Below are 12,934 nucleotides of genomic sequence, written 5' to 3'. Positions count from 1 at the left end.
TACTGGCACTCAACTGGTTAAGTGCCGTTTTTACAAAACTGTGCCAGGCTGTTGGAAGTCGAAAGCCAGACACACAAGCCACAACCTCAAGAAACCTGGACATCACTGTAGCATTGAGTTAAGATCTGATGTGATCACCACACCACACAGACTGTTGCCAGTGCAAATGGGCAAGTTAAAACTATCAACATAACTGCAATGATTCTTGTACTTATCAATCTTTCTTTTGTTTGGTTTGTAAAAGGCAGTGATTTATATCTCATGTCTTGTGGTTCTTTTCCGTGGCATAAACAACCACTCATGTGGAATTCAGTCATTTTGCTTCAGACTTCATAGGGGAAAAAAACAACCCAAGTTCAGCTGATGATATTGAAACAGAAAATGTTTCACTTGCCAGATAAAATGCGTACACTTATATTCTGGATTAAGATCTGGCAACTAAAAGCCAGCACAAAGATATCCCCAAATGACCAAGGCAGAGCTATTATGTTTCAAAACTATCAGCCACAAAGAAATCCCCAAATGACCAAGGCAGAACTATTATGTTTCAAAACTATCAGTCACATAGAAATCCCCAAATGACCAAGGCAGAGCTATTATGTTTCAAAACTATCAGCCACAAAGAAATCTCCGAATAACCAAGGCAGTGCTATTCCACAAAGAAATCCCCAAATGACCAAGGCAGAGCTATTATGTTTCAAAACTATCAGCCACAAAGAAATCTCCGAATGACCAAGGCAGTGCTATTTTACACAGCAGACAGCTGCACAGTCACTGTTTCCAACAAAACATACTCTGGAACCCGCCCTTCACAACACTAGCAGACAAGTCAGAATCATGCACTTGATGCAGTCTTTTTAAACAAAACAAAAAAAACCCACACAACTCAAACCCATCTAAGTGTAATTTGCAACTATACCAGACAAGTCAGATTCAAGGTCTTCTTATGTTCACAAAACCCATCCACTATAAGTGTCATACATGACAAATACCCACTTCACTTCAAATCCATAGCTGCATTTCTGCTCAAAAAGTTTCCTTCTTGTGAAATAACCACTGCTGAAAGTGCTGTCTATTATACAAAACTGTGCCAGGTTGTTGGAAGTCGAAAGCCAGACACACAAGCCACAACCTCAAGAGACCTGGACATCACTGTAGCACTGAGTTAAGATCTGATGTGGTCACCACACCACACAGACTGTTGCCAGTGCAAATGGGTAAGTTGCTTTTTTCTTTCCTTTTCCTTTAAATGCCTGATTTGTGTTTACAGATCTGCTGACTCTCACCCAAATTCCAACTGGAGAGTAAAGTGCAACATGTCAACTTTTCAGCATTAACTCATTGGAGATGCGCTGACGGTGAATGACATGCCACAGTGTAGGATTTGACGGATCGCCAATTTTTTTTTCATACACTCAGCAGTGTTCAATTAAAGGGAGACTAATCAGGCTTTCTTGAGGGGACAGTCTAGGAAAAATTGAGTTATTTCCCCTAGACCGTTAACCGCAAGAAAGGCCTTTTTTCTCGAATTTTCTTGACCCAGTCAGAGGTCACGATGCTTATGCAACGAACATGGTGGACTAGCGGACGTACTCCCTGCATGAGGATGTCAAAATTTTGACAGAAGAAGGATTAGACATTGAACGTGACCTAGACACTGGTGACGAATTCTGATGATTTTTCTGAAGATGATGACAGTCAGTACCAGATGATTTTGAAAGTGACGATGAAACTTTGCTGACTGACCCCTACAACGCTGAGACAGAAATCGACAGTGACGCTAGTGACGGCATACTGCAAGACAAGATGACTTGATGACTGTAGATATTGACGATGAGGAACAAGAGTACTTGTATGAGTGGGTAAAAGACCTGACAAACTTCCCACTGGCTGCACTTTTCACTGGGACCCAGGACTCTCACCAACATTCCAGACACGCCCACTCCTGTTGAGATGAGTGTGTTTACAATTTGATATTGTTGCTAATTTATTTCTTGTGTAAATAATGTTGATTTCTACAATTCTTGATGAATAATTTGTATAGATTAAAGTAAAATTATCATTTTGTGTGTCTGCACTTACTAAATTGTGTGGGGGTGTATCTGTGCAATGGGTGTGTCAGTGTATTATGCGTGGGCATGTCTGTGCATGTGTGTTATTTACACTGTCACTCCTGAATTTTTGTGCATGTGTATATGCTGTGTAATATTATTGATGTTTATTTTGCATTTGATTTTTTGCCCATTTTTTGCAATACATGCAAAAGCTTTTCCTCTTTTTTTCTTCATGCAAAAGCTTTTCTTCTTTTTTTCTTATGACAGCACTGTCTGTTACAGAAATTCAAAAAAGCACTTTACACGCATAAGGAGGAGATCTGCCAGACACAGGAGCAGACATGGGGAGACTGAGGCCAGGCAGTCACTGGCCTGCTAACATTCCACCCACCAAGGAGCAGCAGACCAGGAAAACACAGAGAGGGTGCAAGGTGTGTTATGCCAAACACAAAGCACAAGGAGCGTCATGTCAAGAGGTGAAAAACAAAAAAAAGCCACCACAATCATGTGCAAACAGTGTAAAGTGCCCCTCTGTGCTGTTACATGCTTCGAGGTGTTCCACACAGTCAAGGACTACCGCAAATAATAATCTAGCTGCAGCAGAAATGTGTAAATAGGTTTTTCCTTCTTTTTTTTCAAGTGATGGATTCGCGTGGTTTTGCGTTTTCTGTTTTTCCAGTGTTGTGATCTTTTATTTTATTTTTTTTAACAGTTTGTTGTGCAACATTTGACTTCAAACTGATTCATAAGAATCAGGGAACCTTACTGAGTGAGAAAATCATCATATGCTGCCTTGTGGATTAGCTGATGGATATGACATGCCTGATGAGTACAGAATACCTATTTTTCAATTTTTTTTTGTTGGTTTTTCAGTATTTAGTGACATAATTTAAAATATTACAAAAAAAAATTAGCAGCATTTAATAAGCAAACTGTTTTAAAATGTTAAAAGAGGAGATAGTAAACTTTCCAGTGATATGTAATTTGTATGTCTTTGTCTCTGTGTGAAAGTTTGTTGAATTTTTCAAATATGCCAATATTTGCCCATCACAGCAAAACTACATGAACTATTTAACTACGTCTCCATAGGGTTAAGCTCTCAATCACTATTGACACTATCTGAGTATGGCAATGATTAGAATAAGAATGGCTGAATGTGTCCCAGAAGTGATGCAATCAACACATATTTACCAACTTTTATCTTTAACTTTATAACCTGGATGATACTCTACTACTGGCTGATTAACAAAGGTCAGTGACAGTCAACAGATATATATACCAACTTTTATCTTTAAAACTTGGCTGATGTTTCACTAGTATTGAAGAAAAGCATGATGACCAATTTAACAAAGGTCAGTGACCAGACCTCTGTGCTGGATATTTCTCACTTTCGCTCCAAAATAGGTCAGTTTGAATCAGTTCTTTTTATCTATCTATATAAAAAGTTATGTCCGATCTTAGTGGCCCATACACCAAGGACTAGTCAAACAGCACTGCATGATTCCAACAGCTGCCACAGAATTTTACCATCAGACTGCATCACTGATGCTGGATCCTTGTACTGAAATCACCACTATTCTGCCACACAATTCTAACATCACTGAAATCACCACTGTTCAAACTGTACTCTCAGGTGTGAGACTGAGTTGTTTCAGATAGAAACCTCTTTACTGCTGTCACAATCACATGTAAAAGTATCAGTATTGTGCTATTTTCCGTATCTCTCAGAATGATTAAAATAATCAGTATTGTGCTATTTTCCAAATCTCTCAGTACAATTTCTGAATAATCTCATGCCAGAGACTTTCTACAAAACTGTGCCAGGTTGTTGGAAGTCAAAAGCCAGACACACAAGCCGCAACCTCAAGAGACCTGGACGTCACTGTAGCACTGAGTTAAGATCTGATGTGGTCACCACACCACACAGACTGTTGCCAGTGCCATCCATCATACCTCTCTCTTTGCACTGTAACCTTGTCATCCATTCTCGCAACACCACAGTCGCTTTCACAAAAACAGCATGTTCACAAAAGAAAAAAGTAACACATACACATACACAAACAGGCATGCATTCATACACACACATACACACAGTCATGCATTCACACACACACACAGGCATGCATTCACACACACACACACACATAAAGGCATGCATTCACACACACACACACACACACATACACAGAGGCATGCAATCCCCCCCCCACACTCCCCCCCCCACACACACACAGAGGCATGCATTCAAACAGACACACACACACAGTCATGCATTCATTCACACACACACAAAGAGGCATGCATTCAGGTACACAAATCAAATCATGTGGCTTATAGCCAACATTTTAAATCACTGTTGATTTCCTTTTTCACCATGGACTCTGTACTGCTATTCTGCAAACATAAACTATTGTATCTGTGGCTGTGATGCTGTATGTATGATTTACTCCGTCATATTTTAAAGGTTTCTGTCGTCGTTGTCTGCTGTGATTATTCATTGTATGCATTGGGTTGCCCTAGGTTGACATCTAAACATTTTATGTCTTTTATGTATACATGCTGAATGACTGTGATTTTCATGTATTGTTTGTGTTTTACACCATAAATGAATTTCTCTATTTGTATCTGGAAACTGCTGATGATTAGTGCGATATAATCCACAGAAAATAAAGCTACATTCTTCACAAAGACAGCATCATCTACCAACAAACTGGATAACATTCAACACACTCGCTTCTTCAGGGATAGTGGAAAAGGTATGTTTACTGTAAGCTATCAAAATCAAACATACCTGTGCTTCCAAAAGCATCAGTGCCACAGCCTTGCTTGAGGTGCGCCGATGATTTTGACGATGAAGAGGACGCCAGGATGTCCATCACACTGCCCGACTTCAGCTGGGCTGCCGGAGTGCTGGCCCCTCCTGTGTCCTTAAAACTCACCACCTTGGGGGTGCCGGGGCCCGGCTTGGAAGTCCCTGTGTGAAAGACAAAACACCTCTTTCACAAAGTCCCCTCTCTCAATAATCAAATAAACTGTACACTTGTCTAATTCTGAGTTATGACGCCATCGATTCTCCTTGTTCAGCATGTTAATCTAGGCCTCCTGTCTTGACGCTAATTGAGACCTTCCATCTTGATGTTAATCCAGGCCTCCTGTCTTGATGCTAATTGAGACCTTCCAACTTGATGTAATCCAGGCCTCCTGTCTTGACGCTAATTGAGACCTTCCATCTTGACGTCAATCCATAATAAGTACCAAAGGCAGCTGTCAGTCAGCTCTACCAATGTAGACAGCCTGTTGCGCAAATGACACTGTGTTCATAAAGTGCTTAGAGCTTGGTGTTTGAAAACAGGTGCTTTCTAAGTATCAACAATAATAATAATTGTAGACAGACAAAAGACAGGCACTACATAAGTATCAATGATAATAAAAATAATAAAATACCGCATGAAAAGCCAGTCCACACACCATCAGCACTTGGCATTCTCTGACAACACCACACCTGCAGTGTTGGACATTCTCTGACAACACCACACCTCACCTGCAGTGTTGGGCATTCTCTGACACCACCACACCTGCAGTGTTGGACATTCTGACAACACCACACCTCACTTGCAGTGTTGGACATTCTGACAACACCACACCTCACCTGCAGTGTTGGACATTCTGACAACACCACACCTCACTTGCAGTGTTGGACATTCTGACAACACCACACCTCACCTGCAGTGTTGGGCATTCTCTGACACCACCACACCTGCAGTGTTGGACATTCTGACAACACCACACCTCACTTGCAGTGTTGGACATTCTGACAACACCACACCTCACCTGCAGTGTTGGGCATTCTGACAACACCACACCTCACCAGCAATGTTGGGCATTCTGACAACACCACACCTCACCAGCAGTGTTGGGCATTCTCTGACATCACCACACCTGCAGTGTTGGCCATTCTCTGACACCACCTCACCTCACCAGCAGTGTTGGGCATTCTCTGACAACACCACACCTCACCAGCAGTGTTGGGCGTTCTCTGACAACACCACACCTCACCAGCAGTGTTGGGCATTCTCTGACAACACCACACCACACCTGCAGTGTTGGGCATTCTCTGACAATACCACACCTGCAGTGTTGGGCATTCTCTGACACCACCTCGCCCCACCAGCACTGTTGGGCATTCTCTGACAACACCACACCTCACCAGCAGTGTTGGGCATTCTCTGACAACACCACACCACACCTGCAGTGTTGGGCATTCTCTGACAATACCACACCTGCAGTGTTGGGCATTCTCTGACAATACCACACCTGCAGTGTTGGGCATTCTCTGACACCACCTCACCTCACCAGCACTGTTGGGCATTCTCTGACAACACCACACCTCACCAGCAGTGTTGGGCATTCTCTGACAACACCACACCTCACCAGCAGTGTTGGGCATTCTCTGACAACACCACACCTCACCAGCAGTGTTGGGCATTCTCTGACAACACCACACCTGCAGTGTTGGGCATTCTCTGACAACACCACACCTGCAGTGTTGGGCATTCTCTGACAACACCTCACCAGCAGTGTTGGGCATTCTCTGACAACACCACACCTGCAGTGTTGGGCATTCTCTGACAACACCTCACCAGCAGTGTTGGGCATTCTCTGATAACACCACACCTGCAGTGTTGGGCATTCTCTGACAACACCACACCTGCAGTGTTGGGCATTCTCTGATAACACCACACCTGCAGTGTTGGGCATTCTCTAATAACACCACACCAACAGCGTTGAGCATTCTCTGACAACACCACACCTGCAGTGTTGGGCATTCTCTGACAACACCTCACCAGCAGTGTTGGGCATTCTCTGACAACACCACACCTGCAGCGTTGGGCATTCTCTGACAACACCACACCTCACCTGCAATGATAGACTTGGGTTTGGGTGCAGTGGACCCCCAGGCAGTGGGTGTGATGAAGGTGGAAGGGGGGGACCCGAACCCTACTGCCACAGGAGGCTGAGCGTTAAACAGGCCAGGACTGGGTGTGACCGTGGCTGGTCTGCTGAGAGGACTCCCCTGAAACAGCACGGTGGATCCTGACGTGTCTGCAGCAGTGGCCACAACGAGACAGGAGGACACAGAGGAGATAATGATAACAAATGTGTTCAGTGAAGGAGTGGAGACAGGAGGACACAGAGGAGATAATGATAACAAATGTGTTCAGTGAGTGAGTGGAGACAGGAGGACACAGAGGAGATAATGATAACAAATGTGTTCAGTGAGGGAGTGGAGACAGGAGGACACAGAGGAGATAATGATAACAAATGTGTTCAGTGAGGGAGTGGAGACAGGAGGGCACAGAGGAGATAATGATAACAAATGTGTTCAGTGAAGGAGTGGAGACAGGAGGACACAGAGGAGATAATGATAACAAATGTGTTCAGTGAAGGAGTGGAGACAGGAGGACACAGAGGAGATAATGATAACAAATGTGTTCAGTGAAGGAGTGGAGACAGGAGGACACAGAGGAGATAATGACAACAAATGTGTTCAGTGAGGGAGTGGAGACAGGAGGGCACAGAGGAGATAATGATAACAAATGTGTTCAGTGAGGGAGTGGAGACAGGAGGACACAGAGGAGATAATGATAACAAATGTGTTCAGTGAGGGAGTGGAGACAGGAGGACACAGAGGAGATAATGATAACAAATGTGTTCAGTGAAGGAGTGGAGACAGGAGGACACAGAGGAGATAATGACAACAAATGTGTTCAGTGAGGGAGTGGAGACAGGAGGGCACAGAGGAGATAATGATAACAAATGTGTTCAGTGAGGGAGTGGAGACAGGAGGACACAGAGGAGATAATGATAACAAATGTGTTCAGTGAAGGAGTGGAGACAGGAGGACACAGAGGAGATAATGACAACAAATGTGTTCAGTGAGTGAGTGGAGACAGGAGGACACAGAGGAGATAATGATAACAAATGTGTTCAGTGAGGGAGTGGAGACAGGAGGACGCAGAGGAGATAATGATAACAAATGTGTTCAGTGAGGGAGTGGAGACAGGAGGACACAGAGGAGATAATGATAACAAATGTGTTCAGTGAGGGAGGGGAATACGTATGTGATCCACTGACATGTCTGCAGACAGCAGGAAAGACTGGAGACAGCACAGTTTAAGACAGCAAGTCAGAAACTCAGTCTGTAGGAACAGAACAAACAATTGTCCATCTTCTGAAGAAGGCCATACCAGCCTCTTCTTTCTTTCTTTTTTTTTTTTTTTTTTAATTACCATTACCATTACCCGCTCTCACACTTTGTTTTGAAGGTGAATGAGAGAAAGCTACCTGATGACTGTGTCCATTTGTGTGCTGCTGACTGTTTGCCAGTGACTTCATGCTCTCTGCATTCTGACCAGGTGCTGGAACACCACAGCTTCCCAGCTCAGTGACTTTCTCACTCTCTTCTTCTGACGATTCAATGACCTGCCAACACACACGTACACACTGTATACATCAGTATTAGTGATTGAAAAAACAAAAAACCACCACCAAAAAAACAGACCACAGCAATATGCCAAGAAAACTCATGCAGTATATTTCCCTGTCTCTTTTTCTGTGGAATCAATGATCCACCAACATACACACAGACACCCACTGTACATACATTGATACACACTGTAATGTAAGTATTAGTAATAACAAAATAATACCAAAAACTAAAGTAACAACTCCAGACAGCAGCAATATACCAGGAAACTTATGCAAAGCTTGTAACACTTCTGCACATGGATCAGCTAAACACTTCAGTAAGAACTACTGATTTATCAAAAGATAAAAAACAAAAACAAAAAACTACAGATCTAAGTGTTGTACAAAGTACAAAAATAAAAATTAAAAAAAATCAATGTATCATGCCAAAGACACAGCAAAACTTTCATTCAATATTCTGGAGTTTTCCTAATTAAAATATTATTTTCACGTCTGGATTAAAAATACAACCTGTGAAAATATAAATCTGTTACTCAGTAAATATCAAAATACACACACACACACACATGATCAGCTAAGAAGGAGGAGAGCATTTAGCAAAAAGCTTTCAACCAACAAAAGCACTTTACGTCTGTTATATGAATAACAACACACACACCTTAATGATGTAGAGACTGGACCTGAGTGCAGCAAGGTTATCAGACCGCTCACCTCCACCTTAACATGAGTGTGGCAAGGTTATCAGACCACTCACCTCTACGTCGTCACCACCTCAACATGAGTGCAACAAGGTTATCAGACCAATCACCTCTACGTCGTCACCACCTCATCATGAGTGCAACAAGGTTATCAGACCACTCACCTCTACGTCGTCACCACCTCATCATGAGTGCAGCAAGGTTATCAGACCACTCACCTCTACGTCATCACCACCTCAACATGAGTGCAGCAAGGTTATCAGACCACTCACCTCTACGTCGTCACCACTTCAACATGAGTGCAGCAAGGTTATCAGACCAATCACCTCTACGTCGTCACCACTTCAACATGAGTGCAGCAAGGTTATCAGACCACTCACCTTTACAACCTCACCACCTCATCATAAGTGTGGCAAGGTTATCAGACCACTCAACCTTTACAACCTCACCACCTCCTCATGAGTGCAACAAGGTTATCAGACCACTCACCTCTACGTCGTCACCACCTCATCATGAGTGCAACAAGGTTATCAGACCACTCACCTCAACGTCGTCACCACCTCATCATGAGTGCAGCAAGGTTATCAGACCACTCACCTCAACGTCGTCACCACCTCATCATGAGTGCGGCAAGGTTATCAGACCACTCACCTCTACGTCGTCATCACCACTGAGGTCTGCAGTCACCTCATCATCAGCTTTCTGGGGACTGATGTTCAAGGCAGGGACCACCGACACACAAGGTGAGGCAACTAACTGTCGACTCTTCGAGGCGCTGGTGGCAGCCCCTGACCGTGTCTGATGATGGAAGGTCACATATACACACACACTGTATACAGTAAGATAACAGTGTAATGCAGTCACACATTCACACTGTATACAGTAAGATAACAACAGTGTAATGCAGTCACACATTCACACTGTATACAGTAAGATAACAACAGTGTAATGCAGTCACATATAGATATACACACAGTACGATAACAACAGACACAAGGTAATGCGGTCACACATACACACAGTAAGATAACAACAGACACAAGGTAATGCGGTCACACATACACACAGTAAGATAACAACAGACACAAGGTAATGCGGTCACACACACACACAGAAACAACAGACACAAGGTAATGCGGTCACACATACACACAGCAAGATAACAGACACAATGTAATGCGGTCACACATACACACAGTAATATAACAAGACACAACATAATGTGGTCACACATACACACAGCAAGATAACAGACACAATGTAATGCGGTCACACATACACACAGTAAGATAACAACAGGGACAGTGTAATTCTGTCACATATACACACATGGAGTACAATAATAACAAACACTGAGACAGTGTAACTGGATGGAACATATGCACATAATATGCATGCACACACATTGAGCTAGTAGATAAATGCACACTGTGACAGTTAATAACAGAGACACAGAGGGTGAAATTAAACGGATCACACACACACACACACAGACAAACATGTACAAAGTTCATAAGAGAGACAGGATGGAATTAGATGAAGCAAATTATACACACACACACTCAATTTATTTCAATAAAGGAGAAAGAGAGGAAACCATAAAGACAGGCACAAAGTGAACAACAACCAGTACAAGACAGGAAGTCCAGAAAAAGAGGAGAAAGGAGGACATACACCCACGACAACTTACTTCCATGGAAGGAGACTGAATACCTCTCTGTAATGGGCGGGATCTCCTCCGGTAACTGGATGGCTGAAACCAGTGACAGTATGTCTTGGCTGTCAATAATCCAATGAAAAATAAAGAGGGCTGAAACCAGTGACAGTATGTCTTGGCTGTCAATAATCCAATGAAAAATAAAGAGGGCTGAAACCAGTGTCAGTATGTCTTGGCTGTCAATAATCCAATGAAAAATAAAGCAAGCTGAAACCAGTGACAGTATGTCTTGGCTGTCAAGAATCTAATGAAAAATAAAGAAGGCTGTATTTGTATTTGTATTTCTTTTTATCACAACAGATTTCTCTGTGTGAAATTCGGGTTGCTCTCCCCAGGGAGAGCATGTCGCTATACTACAGCGCCACTCTTTTTTTTTTTTCCTGCGTGCAGTTTTATTTGTTTTTCCTATCAAAGTGGATTTTTCTACAGAATTTTGCCAGGAACAACCCTTTTGTTGCCGTGGGTTCTTTTACGTGCGCTAAGTGCATGCTGCACACGGGACCTTGGTTTATCATCTCATCCGAATGACTAGCGTCCAGACCACCACTCAAGGTCTAGTGGAGAGGGTGAAAATATTGGCAGCTGAGCCATGATTCGAACCAGCACGCTCAGATTCTCTCGCTTCCTAGGCGAATGCGTTACCTCTAGGCCATCACTCCACTTGGCTGTCAATAATCCAATCAAAAAATAAAGCAAGCCGAAACCAGTATGTCTTAGCTGTAAATAAGCTTGGGGTCAATAATCCAATGAAAAAATAAAGAACATGACTGAATGAAGTCAGCAGTTCCCTCCCACATCCTGTTATCAACATCGGTCCCAACAGAGAAATTCTTCATCACTTGTCCAAGATTCCTCAAAGGAAATTTTCTATCTAAAATTACCTTTATGTAACATACTTACCGTGACCCACTAGTGCAGACTCCGGCAGGGGTCTGATTCCTGTCCTGTGCAAACTACTACCCACCTATGCGGAGAAAACTGAAGTAGCTACGGCCAATAACCTCCCAAAGTAGGTTACCTCCCCTTTGCATCCCTGACTAGCGCCCTCTTTTGATGGCAATTCAGCGCAACCAGCGCAGCGTGCAAGGGCGTGTGAGTTTGAGTGAGTGAGTTGGTGACACCACTCGCCAGGGGTGATGGGGCTCAGAGATAGGGTGTACTGTGTCACATAAGGATGTTGGTGTGGGCAAAGAAGACCCAGGCCTGCAGCTGTATAGTGAGAGAGGTCTGTGGACCACAGCTGTGCTGATAAATGTAGGGTAAAGAGAATCAGGTCAGCCAGTGTATTACATCCTCATCGGACATAGACCGATTGCACTTGCAAAATGTCCGACATAACTGGCAGTGAAGAGGACAAATGTCCCATTACTTTGCCGAAAACGCGGTCACTGTCCCATCACTTTCCGACAACTAGCAGACATGGCACCGGCCGTAAATCGACCCGCATACTCATACTTCGAGTCTGGCCGCTGCACAGAACTCAGTCTGTAAGCCCAGTGAATGACACATCCCGTGTGCTGTTACAACAATCATCTACTTGGCGAGGCGATCTATTTTTATCTCGCTGCAACAACTCTGCGTGTGCGTGTCATCCCTGAGGCTTGGCAAATGAGAGAGAGAGAGAGAAGAGAGAGAAGAGAGAGAGACAGAGAGAGAGAGAGAGAGAGAGCTATTTTTAGCGTTAATTTTACTTAGCGATGCCCTGACGTGGGAATCTCAGCAGACAAGATAATGTCTGTGTAGTCCAGCGTGCAACATCTATCAGACGCGATCAGCGACGGCCTATCAGCCATGCCACCCAAAAAGAAACTGAAAAGTGACGTCGGTCAGAAGACTTTGACAACTTTTTTGACACCTGTACATCGTGACAGTGCGGCGAGTGCCGGCACATCTAGTGCTGTGGATGGAGCAGCAAGTGTCTCCAGCTCCGAAAATGAAGTGACCAATATTAGTGCCAGCAGCGAAGAAACCGACGG

The 12,934-nt window shown here is 43.6% G+C and overlaps 1 protein-coding gene across 7 annotated transcripts in view; it reads right to left on the bottom strand.

The window, feature by feature from the left end:
- LOC143279666 (uncharacterized) overlaps positions 1 to 12,934 on the bottom strand; it is a 139,448-nt gene that overhangs the window by 108,696 nt on the left and 17,818 nt on the right. For all 7 annotated transcript variants that reach the window (XR_013054935.1, XR_013054936.1, XR_013054937.1 and 4 more), the window contains 5 exons: positions 10,932 to 10,994; positions 9,893 to 10,039; positions 8,400 to 8,537; positions 6,972 to 7,128; positions 4,846 to 5,028 (listed from right to left, as the gene is read on the bottom strand). Coding sequence is in view for 4 of the 7 variants with exons in the window: in XM_076583722.1 (XP_076439837.1) it covers positions 4,846 to 5,028; positions 6,972 to 7,128; positions 8,400 to 8,537; positions 9,893 to 10,039; positions 10,932 to 10,994 (688 nt within the window). In the remaining 3 variants the exon portion in view is untranslated. The remainder of the gene's footprint in view (positions 1 to 4,845; positions 5,029 to 6,971; positions 7,129 to 8,399; positions 8,538 to 9,892; positions 10,040 to 10,931; positions 10,995 to 12,934) is intronic.

This window comes from Babylonia areolata, chromosome 3 (assembly GCF_041734735.1).
Source record: "Babylonia areolata isolate BAREFJ2019XMU chromosome 3, ASM4173473v1, whole genome shotgun sequence".
Taxonomy (NCBI): Eukaryota; Metazoa; Mollusca; class Gastropoda; order Neogastropoda; family Buccinidae; genus Babylonia; species Babylonia areolata.
The sequence above is the reverse complement of the archived record's forward strand: the minus strand, read 5'-3'. Positions and strand labels throughout refer to the sequence as shown.